Source organism: Magallana gigas, chromosome 5 (genome assembly GCF_963853765.1).
Source record: "Magallana gigas chromosome 5, xbMagGiga1.1, whole genome shotgun sequence".
Taxonomy (NCBI): Eukaryota; Metazoa; Mollusca; class Bivalvia; order Ostreida; family Ostreidae; genus Magallana; species Magallana gigas.
Window position 1 is genome coordinate 47,655,598 of NC_088857.1, and position 19,092 is coordinate 47,674,689.

Sequence of the window (19,092 nt, forward strand, 5' to 3'; positions counted from 1 at the left end):
AGAAATAACATCTTTTATTTTACAATTTACAAAAAAAGTATTTGCATAAATGAAGGTAAATGGCATGGATAGTCTTGAGCTTATTAGACATATAGGCCGCTGACCAAAGTGAATATCACTTGTAGTTCAGACAAGTACCATTTTGAAAGGTAAAGCCAGTTCACACCAAGAAAACATCAGTTTGTTATAGACATAAAAAGGTATATATAAGCACAATGAGGTACATTTTTCTCCTTTTATGAATAAATTTTGATAAAATACTTTGACCTGGTAGAGGACAAAAATGTACCTGATTGCACTTGTGTAAACTAAATACTTTCTGATGTAAGGCGAAGCTAAAAGTCTATGGGAATTAGTGTAACCAGTGTATTCCTATCATAAATAATGATGCATATCTTCCATGCAATTCTTTTATCTGGGATAAAAGGGGATGCTATGAGGGTATATAAATCAAAGTGAAGTACAATAAAAATGAATCTGAAATTATGAAATTTATTTTTTGGTCAGTTTACTGTATTTAACATCATCCTTTTTATTTGGATGTAGAGCGCGGAACCAGCTGCCATATTTAGACAGCCATTCTCACAACCTATATACAAAAAACTTGAATCGTCCAATTTCAAGACATCTGCTCAAAATAGTCAAAGCCAAGAGCAATAATACAAAACATAAACGCCAGATTTATCATTTAGTGTTCTGTTATAGCTATAGCCATTCCTGTAGTTCTTCATCTCACTATATTTACATTCAGTAATTTGGAAATCTGCGACATTCAATTTTCTATGAATACACTTTGCTAATTTATGCGCCATGAGCACAAATATAAACGTCTCCCATGTGTTTTGAGTATATTTATTTTTGTAAGATTAAATGAGGCTTTGAATCTTACATACATGTAACCAATTTGATATGTACTTTTTAAAAAAAACAATCATTAATTTATATCTACTCTTTAATAAAAAAGATATTTCTCCACAAAGTTTCTGGCACTACATTTTTTGTTGTGGAAGCTATCTAAATAACATGTTAATATGGCTGTTCCATGTATGTTTCATATCCCTGACTAAGAGCGTAAATAATGGCTTTATAGCGGTGATACATAATATTTCATACAAATAGACATCAGTATGAATATATACATAAAAGCATTGAATTCTTATTTTTGGATGTTGTCGGTAATTTGTCTGCACCACTTGGTGTGTCATAGGACTGACAAAATCCAAAAACAAGCATTCAATGCTTATATTTATTGTCTTGCACTTACTAAGGATATACTAGTTAACACGTCAATTTGCATAAGTGTTTATCCTCTTCCACAACTGTTTACCCATTAGCATGTACCACATTTTTCCTGTTTGAATTTAAGAGGATGGTACTGTGTAAAATTTAAAGTCAACAAACTTGTTTTGCTTTTTAATGCATCAACAATAAGATGTCATCTACTACATATTATTTTTGTGGCAACTTTCTTGACATGCTAAGGAGATATTTTGATATGAATTATCTCCTTTTTCTGCCATTATGAATTTTAGGAAACGAGCTATATATCATAAGAGTCAAATTTGGCCCACGTAATTTGCAATTTTTTATTCAAGTGTTTCAGGTACATTATTTATTTATTTTTTTTTATTTTTTTTTTTATTGTAAACAAAGGTTAAATATATAAATCATTTTATGAAACATTTACTCTCTCACTTCTCACATATTCACATTTTCATCCCATATTGTAATATAAAATAAAGAGTAGGGTAGTTGCTTGTGATAGTTATGCCTATGCAGTAAGCAGGTACATTATTTATTTGCATATTTTATTCAATAATTTAAATAAGATATCACTAAAAATTGATCACAATGTTGGCCTCTCTACTTAGTGACATCATACTTATATGAAAAAAATAATAAAATAAAAACATTTTTGTAACATCATCTTTTGTTAAACCGAGTTCAATAAATAGTTACAAGTCGTTGTCAAATGAGTTTCTACTTATTAGACGGCTACAGGTGACATACAGGACTGCTGCTAACAATTTGGGGGTAAACACAAACTCACAGAAACACAATTATAGGAGAGATAAAAAAAACAACTGGTTTCTCCAATCTATCAGCTTTTGTGTGCAACTGTGTATAATGTCCTTGAGAATTGAAATTTACAGATCCAAACACAAAAAAGAAAACTCTGGCAAAATCAAAATAACCTATTGCAAAAATTTTAAAAAAAACCCCATAAATTTACTTAGTTGGAAGTGCTTGATTAATGTCTTCCTTTTGTATGAAATTGTATTGGAAAAGCATTTTTAAACCATGGAAAATTAGTCAGCTTTAGGTTCTCCGACACACGAGATCAGACTCAAAGTATTTTTTTTTTTTTATAAAAATGTTATTTGTCTTTCAAACTTTATAAATGAAATGAAATTAAAAGAAATTTATTGATGAAGTCCATGCTTTTTACAAAGTTATTGAAAATTTGCCCATGATGGATATTATGGAATAAATATACAAGCTAAGATCAAATTTTAACTGAAGCATAGGTGGCGCAAACCCCTTAAGGCCTTTACCTATATGTAAATCTCAATGGAAACACTAGGCCATGCATTTTGTTGAATAACTGATCGTGATATTAACACTAGAAGACTAATCAAATTTGTCCATATAAAAGGCAAATTTAGGTTAGGAATAAAAAAATCTGGATAATTTAGAGTTATCAAACATTGCTGAGGAGATCTATAAATTTGGTGAATTTTTGAATTTTAAAAAATTTAAGAGAAATTGTAATTTTTCATCCATAAACATCTTAAGATCAATTATATGTAAGAATCAGAATTCAGTGGCCATGCATAGTCATAGATTTTCTTCATACTTGACAATTTGATAGACTTTGGTGAGTAAAAAAGCTTAACGCCATTTATTTGTTGATATGTGGTCCCGTTGCCGTAGTTACCGAGGATAAAGATGTAAAAATGGCATTTTAATGCTTATTTGAGAGCATATTGTGAGTAATGTGCACAACTTAGGGTTTCCAGGGTAGAATATATTATTAAAAATAGTTGTAATTTTTCAAAAGTAAGAAACAATTTCATGGAGAAACACATATTTTTATAGCGTTTCCAACTGTTACTAAACAGAAATTTTAAAATCTGTTTTCTTCATTTAATTTGAATTAAAAATGCAAATCTTGGATTTTTTGGTAAACACTATTATGATTGTGCAATTAAGAATTTAAATATGAAAATTGAGAACCGTTGCTATGGAAACAAGCTAAAAAATAAGGAAAATTATAATATTTTTAGGCATCTTTGAATGAATATTATTTACCGGTACTTATAATGAATAAATATAAAAAATCAATTGGAACGAAAAAATAAAGGATGTCCTAAACTTTAATGACACTTTAAAAAAATCTGAAACTTTCTAAAAATAACTGCTGTTGCTATGGACTTTTTAAAAAGTAAGAATTTCTGTGTGATATTTTACACAACTTAATTTTCCATAGCTACAACACTTCTCCGTTGCATAACAAAGCTTTTTCTGGTTTATAATAAATATTTAGAAATATTTTTACAAGTTCCAATTTAAAACAATTGCAAAACATTTCTAACATCAGGAATTAAAGCATATCAAAATCATCTTCGATTTCACAGTTTTTCCTATTTTTTGGCCTTGCTACCATAGCAGCGGATGTCAATTTTCATAATGAAATATATATTGCATGGACATTGATATGGATGTAAAAATTGAACAGTTTCCCTTTTGGGCTTATTAAAAAACTGCAAAAAACTGATTTCGAAAATTTGTGACGGTTTCCATGGTAACAATTTAAACGTACAAGTATTGGTTTCTCCATCAATTTCCTGATAAAATTAAAGAATTGAAAATAGGACAAAGGCTGTTTTATGTCTTTGATAGTTTACATTAGTAGGAAAAATCCTTCTAATATGGCTTCAAATTAGGTAAGTTTTGCTATTTCTCCATCTTTAGCCTCGATTACCATAGCAATGGTTACCCCCAGCAACCAACTTTTTGTGGTTTTTTGAGTTTTACACCTAGGTGTGTCCATGTAAGAAATATAAGAAAAATTGGGGACTATGCATGGCCAGACCCTTTCATAAATCTTTGATTCTTACATGGAATTGATCTTAAAACAATGCTCACCAGAATAATGACCACAAACCCGATCAGAAGAAACACGAGGACCATTGAGTTAATGATGGACAGCCAGTGAATCTGAAAAAAAAGGTTAATTGTTACACAATATACCTACAGTGAAACCTGCTTCACGCAACAGTTATCTTGCCACACTTAATAATTATCCTTACCAAACTTAATTCAGTAATAACCAAGCCCAGTGAAATTAATAGTGTCCCAAAAGGATACATTTTTGTCCTTCTGTTCTGATGTGAAATAAATGTTAGTGGCAAATACAGTAAAACACGTTTATAGCTACCACACTTATAATGAATTGACGCTTACAGCGAAGTAATTTTCATTCTCTAAGACTTTATTACTTGTTGTATACTTGACAGATATAATGAATTACGCTTATACCAAGTTATATTCCCCGTCCCTGACACTTCGTTACATGCGTGTTTTACTGTATTTGGCATTTTGCATGTACTACAAATGTACAAACCTAGAACATGCATTTAATTACTTTATTTACTAAAACTTGTGCTTTTGATAAAATGAAATTTGTACATAAAATATCAAAATAAATCATTCGGGCTTTATTGGATTTGATCATGCCCTGACCGAAATTATCACCTCATAATACTCAAAGAATAATGCCTTATTCCTTAAAGAACGCTTTTTCCCATTATGTTCAACTGAAAGAGGGAACTAATACAAACATTTTTTGAAATGGTCCCTACTTAAAATGTAATTTGATTTTATTTATTTGATGTTATTTGTTGATTGATTTTAATATATCTTTTGTAACTCTAACTCATTTAAATTTTTCATGAAAACCCCTATTGCAGAAGTGAGTAGGGTCCGTCGTCCCTAAGCACCCTCTCTACACATTGACTTTGATTCTTTACTAAGGCCATCCTTGAAATAATATTTGTTTGGAATTGCCGTCTGGAGGTTTCTAGACCCAGGAGGGAGGGAGGAGATATTTTTTTATTTTTCAAACCTGAAGTTTCACTAATTTAAAATGGGAAAAAAATAAAAATTTCCATTTATGGAAAAAAAGTTCCTTATTTTTTTGCTTAGAAAATTTTATCAGCGATGGTTTTTCAATGAAGTCGAAGGCAATACTAAACAAACAATTTTATTTTAGCCTATGGGGTCCAAGTTTTTCACAGGTCAAAAACATCATCCCAAAACTTGTTGAGTGTGGTATAAGTTACTGTTCAATTATCTGAATTTTACAGAAAACATAATATTCTTGCAACAAACACTGCCTCATATTACTTAAAAACATTAATGATTTTTTTAGTACATCTGTATTATGAAATGTACCTCCAGATACTTGGGGAAAAAACTGGTGTCTCGAACTCGCTTCCCACGCTCTTCAAAAGGTGTGCTAAAACGAATACATGATATTATAATTATTATTTCATTAACACTGTATTTTCACCTGCCTACAAACATGTTTATCACTTACAAAGTACCTGTATGTAGTACATGATTACTACAATCAAGCCTTAAGAGAGTTCATCTTTAAAATGCACAGGTGCTCTGTGTTACAATAATATCAATTTCATTCACTTTGCCATAATCTTCAAATGTGTTATGTATTAACTGGATATTACAAATATCCTTTATAACAAATACAAAGTGCTTGTCTCTGGCACTATGCTATGAGCGCAATTTAATGTATCAATTAATTTGGAATATGATGTATGGCATTTAAGGAGGCATTTTCAGAAGGCTAGGTAAGAAACAAAGAGTGCGGATTAGGTAAGGAAATGAGGAAATTAGGAGAAGTAAACCAAGTTTTGTATTATTAACTATATCTGTCAAAGAAGAATAAAACTCAAAAGTTCTCCACAACTTTAAATATAACCATAGAGAAAGCTGTCTGAAAGCAAAAATAAACAACCAAATAGTCTGTTTGATCCTTTTGATTTCCTCTGCTTTACCTTTAGGCAAATTTTCAACAATAAATATAACACATTCTAGAACCATTGATAGAAAAAAATTAAAATCAATACAGAAAAACTAGATTTCTTTTTTTATGCCTATCTTAAGTCTTTTTACCAAGTTAAATTGACAAGAATGAAGAAAAATTTGATTTTGATCCATCCAGATCTTTGAAGAACACCTTGCACAATTGTTCAACATTATCAACCAGTTACATGTACTTCATGTCATTTTCAAATCAAAATCTCTATTTTTTTAAATGAAGAAATTTAAATTTAACTGGATCTAATTCATTATCTCAGACAAACCACATTATCAGACACCAAAAATGAACTTTTCCTCAGCCCCTTTGGACAATACTGGTGGGTTTGTGTTTTAACAGTTTACTTCAAATCGTGTCAAGTTGTGTTTTACTGACTTTCTTTAGCTAAATAAGGACAACATGATAGTGGCCTGTTATAGTGTTACATTTGTATTGCCTACTGCCCACTGCATCTTGAATAAAATACCTTGTTTTGGTCCACTTTACACTGTAGGTGAAAGAAACTTCAAAAGGTGCTGACACTGAATCCAGGCCGACTGGAGCTTGCTCTTTTGTTGAAACATTGGCAAAGATGATCTGTAAAATTGACCGATTCTTGTAAAACAAGTAAACATCATCTGCATGGTCTGACACATTCTGCTTTTATTTATGTTACATCAAGGGGAAATTTACTTCTTTATTCACTAAATTCACTAGCTCTATAACTGGTTGGGACCAAAGGCCAAAAGTGGATTAAAATAGCCTGTTTGGGATATAATAGCCCAGATGGGATATAAATTTGAAGTGAAAAAAATTTACATTCAACAGGTCATCTACATAAAAAACAGTCCTAAAAAGTTTTGGTTCAAAGTCACTTCATCTATTGACTTTTAAATTCACTCAACTGGTGAAGTATAGGCCAGATTGGGTCAAGGGGACAGAAACTATGGTCTAGGCAAAAATTTTACAAGAGGACCAAGGGTCACATCACTCACCTGAGCAAAAATGATCCTACTGACATAACTTTGATCCAAACAGCTTTACAAAGTCAAACACAACACCAGATGCATTGGTATTCAAATGCATGTACAATTAATTTTTCATACTGATCTAATTTACTTTAACATGTAATTAAAAGAAAAAAACGTTTTTTCGGGGAAATTTTAAAGAGACCAATCCTTTTTAGTAGGGATTCTTCTCTTAAACAGCAATTTGTAAATGAGGATCTGCAACTTGTCTGTTATCATCAAACCTGAGGAGGGGGGGGGGGGGCTTACTCCTTACTTGGTGAAGATATGACTGCAAAATAGGCAAAGGACTATATTTGGTATGGTTTAATATCTGCCCCCAATTTTAACCATTTTTTTAATAGTGCCGTATAAAAATCAAATCTCCATAAATCAGTGTACAGAGGATGCCTATCACTCTATCTTGATTTTACTCCTTACTTGGTGAAGATATGACTGCAAAATAGGCAAAGGTGTATTTGGTATGGTTTAATATCTGCCCCCAATTTTAACCATTTTTTTAATAGTGCCGTATAAAAATCAAATCTCCATAAATCAGTGTACAGAGGATGCCTATCACTCTATCTTGATTTTAGTCATCATTACTCATTCGTTGTTAATCTATGATGTCACCTAAAAGACACAATTCCCGCAATTTTGCAAAAAGATGAAAATATTGTCATTTTTTCTTAATATTTTGCATTCGGAAGCATAGAGCGCAGGTCTGCTCAAGTACGATTTTAACGTATGTTTTTCGTCCTATAATTACACACATCATACTAAACATGGTACTTGAGCAAGCCTGCGCTCAATGTTTCCCAGTCAAAAAACTACTGGAAAACACCCATATTTTGCTACAAAACTCGATTTTATCAAAATAAGACAATTTTCATGATGTCATTTCTACATTGTGACATCACTGTGGTGATAACCTTTTACACAATTATTTTCAATATCTTTTCAACTATCTGCCACCTTATTTTTAAAGCTCTTCAAAAAACTTAAATTTTGGGGGCAAAAAATGCATAATATCACACATAGTCCTTTTGCAAATCAACACTGCACTCCAAAAACTTAAATACAGTTTGGTGAGCAAAATTTGAAGGGGTCAACTGTTTGTTACTTAAAACAAACTACAATTTTATTTCATATAAAGCCCGTGTAGACAAGTGTAACTGGATTCATTGTATTCAAATCTATTAGCCAATGACTGAACAGTTAACCATGAATAAACCCAGTCTTCATCATATTGGAGTTCGACACATCCTCCCCAAAGTCCAAGCTCTTGTTAAAACAGTTCTAAAAGCATACCATTGATGGTTTTGTTGTGACTGGGTCACAATGTTGATGTATCATCAGTGGTTTACATAGGGTTGTAGGAACAGAGGTGAGGAAAAAGAATATTGGAAGACAACGCAATCTAAGAGTCATGTTTAGCTTTGATTTAACAATGTTTAATTAATTATCCTAATAGCTAGTGGAATCAATTTTGGGGGCAACAAGACCCACACTCACAGTAGATTCCTAATTAAACATGAGGAATTAATATCAAAGAAAATCATGAGAAGCAAATATCGCAAATGTCAACATCTCTCTTTTATTTTTTATACATATGTAAACTACATGAAACTGGATGAAAAATTCAGCATTTGCGATTTTATGTTCTCACGATTGGATGGAAAACGGTTAAATCACAGAATTAAGTACTTGCATAAAATAAGGAATCTACAGTTAGTACATCTTAAGTGTCACAATTTGAATTTTAAAAGTTCTTTTTTTTTTACCACAGCGCAATGGAAATTTTTTAATCGTCTAACACAAACTTTTGATTTTGTAGACGTAATTTTCATTAAACTATGTTTTTATACTAACCTGATCACCATTGTATTCAATATGAAAACTAAGGTGTGCCCAGAGGAAAATTTTGTGATTGTGTGGAAGAAAGCCGCCCTCTTCTAAATGACCTATGAACCCTCGCACTGGAATTTCATCTAAAAATATAAAGACATAAAATACACTGTACATATGGGTATTCATTTTGGATGCAGTTCTGTTTGAAAAAAAAGCAGGCATTTAAAGGCTTGTCTAGGTCAAAAACTAATATTTTTCATACCTGAGTGTCAGTAAATATCGTACTTCAAACAATTCTAAGACAGTCCATGTAAGTACAAGACAGTCCATTTCTACACTTACCATAAGACTGAGCTTACTAATATTGGACTACCAAAGATTAGTTTTTTGACAATAAGAACATTGGACATCACAGCAAAGTTAAATGGAATGAAATGTAAATGTCTGTGTTAAATATTTCTATTTAAAGCTATTTTTTTCCTGGATGTAAACACTGTATTTGCATTCACACATTTTTAAATTAGCTGTTCACGGACAAAAGGATTGGCTACTGCAGTTTAAACGAGATGATAACTATCTAGCTAATATACTAGTTATTATTTTATCTTTGTTACCAATAACAAATTCAAAGTAGTACAGATCCTCAATGGCGTCTCGCAGTAATTGCAGGTCATTCTCTTTAAACGTAACTTTACACAACTCTTTCTTGTCTGCATCCTCTGTAAAGAAAACAACATCAGTCTGAATTTTTTTGTCTCAAAATGAAACAAACAAACAAAACACACACTGTCACACACACATACACACTCTTACACAATTATCATGTCATAAACCATAGCATTTTTTAATAAATGCAAAACAAAAATTTAAAAATTAGCATTATATTAAATTTGCATTGAATTTTGTTTTTGCCTGGATTTAGTGTAAGCGGCTCTTACGCTACAATGGGTGAGGTTTGAGACCATGAAGATTGATTACTACCTATTGTATTGTCTTCAATTTTGATATGTTTTTCTTTCTTTTTCATGTTACAGGTAAACGTGTCAGCCCATCAACTAGGCTGCCATACCAAAGACAAATCTCCACATCAGATATGCCAATAAACCCAGCAAAAATCATGCAATTTGTGACAAAAGCAGAGCAGGGAAAAAATCCCAGATTTTCTGAATCCAGAGTTATTAATTAGTCCGGCAAAGCCTAGCTTCACTAATCCAAACTGACAGATTGATGGGAGATTAAGTCTCCATAATCAGCTTAACCACAAGTATCCCCCCAATAAATCATAAAATATATCCTCCCTGATTAGCAGGTACATGGATGAAGAGCTGACCAAGGGATTTACAGTCAGAGACGTCAGGAAATCAATGGTACCTCACTGTATTGTATTGAACTTTTGACAAGCCAGACAGAAATGAGGATGTTTCTAGCACTAATCCTGTTTTTTTTCTCTCTTTCTTCCCATATCTCTTCTAATCCAAATTGTAATATTTCATCCATTCAGATATCAGCATTGAACCCTTGTACAATATGTAGCTGAGGCATTCAATGATATTAGGACCGGTCTGGGATTAAATTGCAACATATCTATCCAGTTTCTGTATTTTAGCATGCATGCATGTATTTCTTATAATATTTGGTATAAATTTAACTTTTATGATTGTGTGAGCATGGCAACTTACAATTTACGTTTGTGCAATAATTCATTCCTCTTGGTTCAATGCACTGTCATTCAATGCACTGTCATTGATATATTAAGGTTTTCTCAGAAAATTAAACAAACACAAATGACTGTATTTTCTAGGAAACATGTTTTTTCATTTAAGTAACCAATTTTGTACTAGTATTTGAAAATATAAAAAATATTATTTGCATAACTTATATAAGAGTTATTAGTTTAGTATTCTTTGTTAAAACCGTAAAGCATCAGAAAAACAAAAATATGAAGTTTTTATGCTTGTGGACTGTTTTGGATGAATTTCTCTGAGACACTCACTTAAGTACAAAATAATACACTTTTATTTTGTTTTCAAAAAGAATAATGACTTCAACATTTTGTCATATCTCTAAGATAAAATGGGGGACAATAAAATTGCTATTGTCCTCATAGCCAGTAAAAAGGTAAATAATATAGTATGATATATTATGTTTATGAATTATAATACTATATGATATTGTATCATATATGATACATCATTATAATATATTATAATTTGATACAACATTGTATCATACTATATAATGCAATATCATGTGATACAGCAATATATTATAAAATACAATATCATATTATACAATATCATATCATATGGTAAAATATTATGAATTAAAATATAATATATAGTTACAATTACATGTAATACAACAATATATTATATATAACAGAATATCACATTATAAATTATTGATTCATATGATACAATTCAAAATATTATACAATATCAAATCATATGATTCAGTCTTGGATTTATTCAAAACTGTCACATCAAGTAGAAGTTTCACTTGAAGCTAACAGGCAATATTATTCTGCGATTCTCTGTCTCTCGATCTATCCTTCAACATCTAAACTTACAACCGACTCAACGGAAACAACACGTTACACCTGCCGTTAATAAAAATTACCCTTCAATTTGCATCTACTGCCTAAGATACTAACTGTACCTAGTTCTTTCATAAGAATATCAAGATATCCATGTTAAAGAGTATTTCATATGAAATCCTGTTGAATATGGATATCATCAACACATGTATCTCTACAACCAAGGATATGTGAAAAGTCCTCATGACTGTTTCTTTATCACACATAGTAGATTCTTAATTAAACATAAGAAATTAATATCTGCATTAAACTGTGAGAAGTACCCCTCGCAGATTTTAAACTCTCACTTTTATTTTCTGAGAGTTGAGAGTCATTAATAGAGATTAGGATATATTTCCACATTTGCGATTTTATATTCTCACATTTCATGTTACAAAACAGTGGGATCGCGAAATTAATTACTTGGTAAAATAAGGAATCTACAGTATTCCAACCTCATTTTCTTCAATCCTTGGATATTTTAAAGAATTTTATTGGCTTGATCTTGTTCAAGAAAACAAAAATATTAATTGACTGTACACCTGTTTTTATCTATGGTAATTTTTTTTGGTAAGCATAAAACTCTAGAGTATTGAGCTGTGTATAATTGTCACAAACCAGTTTACATGATCCATTTGCATGCAAATACAAACACACACTGTAGAATCTTTATTAAATGCATGGAATTAATATCGCGAGAAGCAACCATCAAAGATTTCAAAATCTTCCTTTTATTTTCCAAACAGTTTTGAATTATATGAAGTCATAAGAAAAAAATTGTGATTTTATGTTCTTGCAATTTGTTAGAAAACAGAAAAAGCGCAGAATTAAGTATTCGCATCAAACTAGGAATTAACAGTATGCATAATGTACGATATTCTGCTATGGCCAATTATATTGTGTTCTACATTGTAATTAATTTACATGAAAATAAAGGATTATAAGACAAACATAAGATTGACATTAATATATCAATAGAAGTCATAAATATTTATCATTTTTATCAAAGAATGAAAATTATAGCAAAACGTTTGCAAATCACGGCACTTCTTAAAAAACCATGCCTTTCTATAATTAAAATTGCATTTGAAAAAAATCTAGTAAGGTACATGCTGAGGCCTAAAAATAGCTGTAAAAATGATGCTTCATGTCATGAGAATCATCCCCATGGAATGAAAAGTCATGCAATATCCAGTTTTATCGCTTAAGTACCTCTTTAAAGAGCTGAGGGATGACAAAATTACATAAATGCTCTTACAGGTTGTCCAGTTAGATTTTGTGATAGAATGGATCTCCCTTCTTAAGTAAGCTTCCTAATGAATTGTAATGATAATACCGATTTACTATCTTGGTATTATGAACTTATTAGTCCTTTGGCTGAACCTTTTTGATACCTGACTTTCATTTGGGTACTAACTGAGACACTCTCTGTACAACTTTTCTTATAGGTCAGTGTCAGTATTTGTAGCAGTTCAATATTAAATACTGAATAGTATCTCATTTTATTATAGCAGTTTCAGAAGTACCAGTTAGTATAAAAATTTCAAGTTAAATTGTGCAAGATGTGTAAAAAGAGAAACTTACGCTTGAAATTAATTTCATATAAAGAAACAGCCATCCGATCTCCATCTAAAACCTCTCCTAAAGTCAGACTTTTGTGCTCAATCTGTGAATACACACAAACAAATAAATAGCTTTACATTCTGAAAACATATTTCCAATAACAATATGGCGTTTTGATAAATTAAAACTCTGTGCAAAAACTGCATACCTTTTTTGGCCGACAAACTGGCAGTTGGTAATAGTGATATGTTTCATGTGGATTGAAGTATGGACCAACTTTGTTCACATAGAGAACAACCTGCAAAATAGTGCTAAATAAAATATTCGCTGAAATCCCTTTGTATTGTGTACTTAAAATTGTAAACATTAAATACCTTTGGTACATTTATAAAAAAAAGTCCTTCAACATATCATGGATATGTGAAAGTGAATTTGAAATTCTTATCATTATTTCTTATATAAAAATCAGATTTTTGTTTAATTTTCACCCTTTTTATTGCAAAAATGTAATTTTTACTTCAAGTTTCTTGTCAAAAAGGACTCAATCCGATTCTAAAAGAACTTTCAGATTTTGCAGTGGAATTCCTACATGGCTTTTCACACAATACAGATTTATATAGTTGAAAGCAAACTAGATGGAAAATTCAAATGGAAAATGGATGAAAACTTCCTTATTGGTCATCTGAGTGACCTAAACAATGAAGAAAACATATTAGGGTAATCACAGATTACAAAGCTCATCGAGACGAGGCATCACCTTTATGAGGCATCACCTTTATGAAACTGCCTTTATCATATTATATGAAAATCATACTTTATGATCTTAGATATTCATGGATACATATGGTATTATAAGATACAATGTTTATCAGTACAATAACATAAAATACAATATTGCATCCAATCATACTTACAATATATATCATATAATACAATAAAATACCATAATAAACAATGATGAGATATGATATCATAATGCATGATATGACATTGTATTGTGTTTTCGATTTTGTATTTGATCACATAATACAATATCATAATACAAAATATATGATACAATATAAAATTATATGATACAATATCATATTACATTAAACATCACAATATCGTACATCTTGATATCATATTGTATAACATAGCATGATATTGTATTGTATGACACATCAAATTTGATACATAATATGATATTGTATTATATGATACAATATAATTTGATTCAACGTTGTATCATATCATATGATACAATATTGTGTGATATTGTATTATAATATACGATACTATACATAACAATATCATGAAACTATATCTTATCATAAAATAAAAAAAAAATTGATACAATATCATATTATATAACTTTTTCCAATATTACGTATGATATAATATTGTATCATATTAAACAATGGTGTACCATATCATAAAATACTATATCATAGAAATCATGTTATAAATATCATTTAACAACAAACACATCAATCAAGCAGGTTTGAGTGAGGTAGGAGATTTTTTTTAGCATCCTTGATAATGGAGATCAGGCTCTGCATTTGAAGCTTTCTCTACAAATCATTTATATTAAATTTAAATCAACTATGCAAGCTATTATTTACAAAACATGTGACCTGTTCCAAAAAACTTAACCTCCTCCAGCATCTGAACCTATGGCTCAGATTCAGCATCCAAGTCTGTCAGGTGCATCAGTATCATATGAGGCATCATCCATCCAAGTTTAGGGAATTAAGGACCAGTAATAATTAAGATATCATCATTAGAGAGCACCTGCAGCAAAAACTTTAACCTGGTCTTAAAACCTTAACCTCCTCCAGCATCTGAAACCTATGGCTTCAATTCAGCATCCAAGCCTGTCAGGTGCATAAGTATCATAAGACGCACCATTCGTGCAAGTTTGGTGAAGTTAGGACCAGTAATAACGAAGATATATTGTTTAGCATCCTTGATAATGGAGTTCAAGCTCTGCATCTGAAGCTACCACTGCGATTCATTCATATTATAGTTTAATCAACTATGCAAGTTTGAAATAGTAATATTATCTATTAAATAGGTGACCTGTTCGAAAAAACTTAACCTTATCCAGCTTCCGAAACCTATAGCTCAGATTCAGCATTCAAGCCTGCCTGGTGCATCAGTATCATAAGATACACCATCCATGCAAGTTTGGTGAAGTTAGGACTAGCAGTAACTTAGATATTGCTATCAAAGGGCACCTGCAACAAAAACTTTAACCTTCTCCAAAAACCTTAACCTCCTCCAGCATCTAAAATTCAGAACCCAGATTCAGCATCCAAGTCGTTCAAGTCCATAAGTAGGTCCAAATGCAATATCCATGCAAGTTTGGTGAAGATAGGACAAGTAATAACTTAGATACAGGACCTGCAACAAAAACTTTAACCTAGCCCGGACACCGACGCTGACACCAGGGGTATAGCATAAGCTCCCCCCGACTTCTCTCGGTGAGCTAAAAATGTGAAAAGCTTACAGATGAACAGACACTAGCAGCCGCTAAACAAAAAAGGGAAAAGAAAAGTTCACTTGAGCTTTTAGCTCAGGTGAGCTAATAAAAACACAAAATTCTTACAAAATTAAAACTTAAATAATGTATCTATAATTCGTATTTTTTTAGTAGTTTATTTCATTTCTTCATTTTATGTTGTACTTGGGGACTTATATGTATGTATTATTGAAACTAAAACATGATAGCTTATACACACAATGTTTACTCAGTGTATACATGATGTACACATACCATTATTTTAAGTACCATTACATACTGAAGCCAATGTCTGATAGGTAATCCTCCTAAACTCTACTTTATTTCTAGCATCTTCTGATCAATTCCACTGAATGTTACTCATGTTTTGAAGAAGACCGGTTAAACAATAAATACAAGTACAGTTGAACTTTGATATCTCAAACACTGATATCTCGAATATAATGGATATGTCAAAGTGATTTGTAAGACCCAGCCTTTTTTTTAAAAAGTATTTTACCTTCAATATCTTGTATATCTTAATATCTTTTAGTTTTTAAACAGTCCCATCTAGTTCGAGATAACAAAGTTTGACTGTAGGATTGTTTATAACTCCATCTTCATAAGCATAAAGAAATACTCACTTAATGTCGAATAAAAATGAACAAAACAATCGATATTCAAATTTTCAAAAATTCAACTGCAAGTGCTGAGCCCTGAAAATGTAAATTTCCTTTTTTTTTTTAATAAAAACACGAGTTAAAAAATAGCATTGTTGGGAGTTTTGCTTATAAATTTTCATTTAAGTAACACTGAGTGACTACTCCATGATCATATTTTCCCTTGTTTTCGATGAAAGGTATCACAATGATCAGTTCATATATAAGCTGCAGGTCTGTAGCTCCAGGTCTGAAAAAAATCGGATGGACAACCTGGGAGCTACAGCACCTCCAATAGTAAATCAAAGTACTGAAATACTGACGGCGAGTTGATTTTATCGATTATTATTTATCTTAAAATCAACGATTTGTTATTTTGCTTGGCAAGTAGTTTATAATCTCTATTTGAATATTACGCTCATTTTTATAATATGGATTCTCTGACTTTTCCGACAAGAATTTCGAGAAAACCTCTTATGAATCATGTTGTGTAATATTTAAAAATAGAATTGATTTCATCAAACTATGTATCGGTGTTCAAAATATTTCAAAAAGTGTATGGATCCAACCAATAATGAACTCTAAGTCTCGTTCAAACAGATGCTCGGCTGTCTCTGTTAATCTCCGACAAGTAAGAGATACCAGGTCACTTGATAGCTTGATGATGCGACCTCTAAATATAGACTGACTCTCTGCTTGTCGGAGATGTACGGAGACAGCCGATGGTTGAATGAGACTATATTGAACTCTGGCGTAGGAATACAAACGACTGCAAAAAACTTCTAAATTGATCGTACTATTTAAAATCTGACTATTTCTTAGGTATTTATAAATAATTTTCCTTAAAAAAAATGCTTCAGCGTACATTACATCGAATTTATTATTTTCAAGAACTAACTCTTGTCAGCAGTGATGATTTGCTCTTAGGTCCAAACACTGTTTCAGTTTCGGTTTGCCAGAGTAACTGCATAGGAGAGTTGATTAAAATCAACTCCCAAAAACTGCAATAGGCATACAAAAAAATTGCACTCATTTTGGACTGATTAACCTTATTTACACACAAACCCTGTGGAAAAAATTCTTTAGTCAATTTAATACTGAAACTGTCTCTTTACTTGCATCAGACTTTCTAACCAACCTTGGAAAAGAAGCATGTTAAATTCACATCAAAATCGAGAGTCACCATTTTTACATATAAACAAATTGCACCACTTCACTATACGAGGCTTGTGATGATGTTTAAAAGAATATCACATTCAAGTTAAGTGTGATATCATGAAGTAAAATGTCTGAATAATTTTTTGAATCAAATATTTGTACAGAATTATTGTAGAAGTAAGGTTAATCAATCCAAAACTAGCGCAATTTTTGTACACCATAAATCCAACTTTTTACACATAATGAACTGTAGCTGCCAGGTTGTCCATCCGAACTTTTTTCAGACCAGGCGCTACAGACCTGCAGCTATTCATATATAGTATTGTATTAGTCAGTATATATGTCCCAGATATAAAAGTGAAATGTGTAAAATCACCTAAATGATTCTTTTACTTTCATTGACTCAAAAAGCCAGACTGAGTGTTTGTTTTGTTATTTTAAAAATCCCACTCTTTGGTTTATTATGGTTCTTTATTCTTGAAAATGCTAAACTTAATTGCAAATCCAATAAATCAGATATTGCATCTGAAAATATTGTATCGTATGGTATTGGAAAATCTTTACCAATACACATCACTACGATAAGTAAATTACGAAAATATAACAAATACTTTAAATAACTTTCTATTCTATATACAAAATTTTTGAGGTGCATGTACAATTAACAAAATCAAGGCAAATTGGAGCTGAAGAGAGTTTATGAAATAGCTTAGAATTAAACATAAAACAAATTCATGAATTTCAAAGAATAACAAATTCAGATTAACATATTTCGGGGCACACACAAAAGTTATTGAAATGTAAAGTAATAGTGAGGTCCTGACGTTGGGGCCAAGTGAAATGTGAATGGGGCCCCAATCAAAATTTGAGGAGAATGCTTATGCATGGTACTGATTTGGCCACTAAGCTTTCTGGGCAATAAGTCAGAAACCCAAGTTTTCTTGGATTGCTCAGTGTTGATCTTGTATCTAATCAGCTTTTTCTTTTTCTCATATATAAGCCTATGGAGCTTGCTTTGCTAGCTATTATGCTACATTAGCCCAAGCTATAACTTAATCAAATATATTATTGATTAACATGTATGTTTGTTATATTTAAACTACACAAAATGCCGAGGATTGAATTATAGAGAAAATTCGAGAGAATGGTTCAAAAAAATATCTGCAAACCAAGTGTTTTCACTAGCAATTGGTGGGGATTTGTCGTGCATGTATAAAAAAGGGATATATAAATACACTTTGGTGCACATGTCATTTCAAACCTTTTCTCCTTGCTTGTATTTCACTGCATTTGCTGTTGATATTACTGCCAACACGACAACAAGGAATCTGACCGCCATGTTTGTTGTTGTCATTATAAGAAGTGCGTCTGTATATTTACTAAATTACTATGAAAATAGTGTTGATGAAGTAAAAGAAAAAATTATCAAAGTCTAAACAGTATCAACCAAGACAAGTGTTTGCTAAACAAGAACTGTATATTATCATTTTACGGACATTATTGACATCAAAGTCGTTTTAATGCTTTCCGATATGTATGCAAAATGTTCTCTCCTTAAAACGTTTCATTGACATTGCATTTTTCCAAGCTTTTCCGGCTTATTTCTAGACAAGAGTATTCATACGCAGTCTGATGGTTAATTATAAATAAAGCAAATAATTTTATATCAATATAATCATTAATTAATGAAATAC

General features: G+C 31.2%; 1 protein-coding gene across 1 annotated transcript in view; it reads right to left on the minus strand.

The window, feature by feature from the left end:
- The window catches only part of LOC105323145 (transmembrane 9 superfamily member 1), a 31,888-nt gene extending 12,957 nt beyond the window's left edge, over window positions 1-18,931 (minus strand). The window contains exons 1-8 of the mRNA XM_034453521.2: window positions 18,660-18,931; window positions 13,308-13,397; window positions 13,121-13,202; window positions 9,576-9,680; window positions 8,983-9,101; window positions 6,591-6,700; window positions 5,458-5,521; window positions 4,150-4,221 (exon numbers count right to left, since the gene is read on the minus strand). Coding sequence (XP_034309412.1) covers window positions 4,150-4,221; window positions 5,458-5,521; window positions 6,591-6,700; window positions 8,983-9,101; window positions 9,576-9,680; window positions 13,121-13,202; window positions 13,308-13,397; window positions 18,660-18,752 — 735 coding nt within the window. The 5' untranslated portion in view covers window positions 18,753-18,931. The remainder of the gene's footprint in view (window positions 1-4,149; window positions 4,222-5,457; window positions 5,522-6,590; window positions 6,701-8,982; window positions 9,102-9,575; window positions 9,681-13,120; window positions 13,203-13,307; window positions 13,398-18,659) is intronic.
- Between the last annotated feature and the right edge of the window lie 161 nt (window positions 18,932-19,092).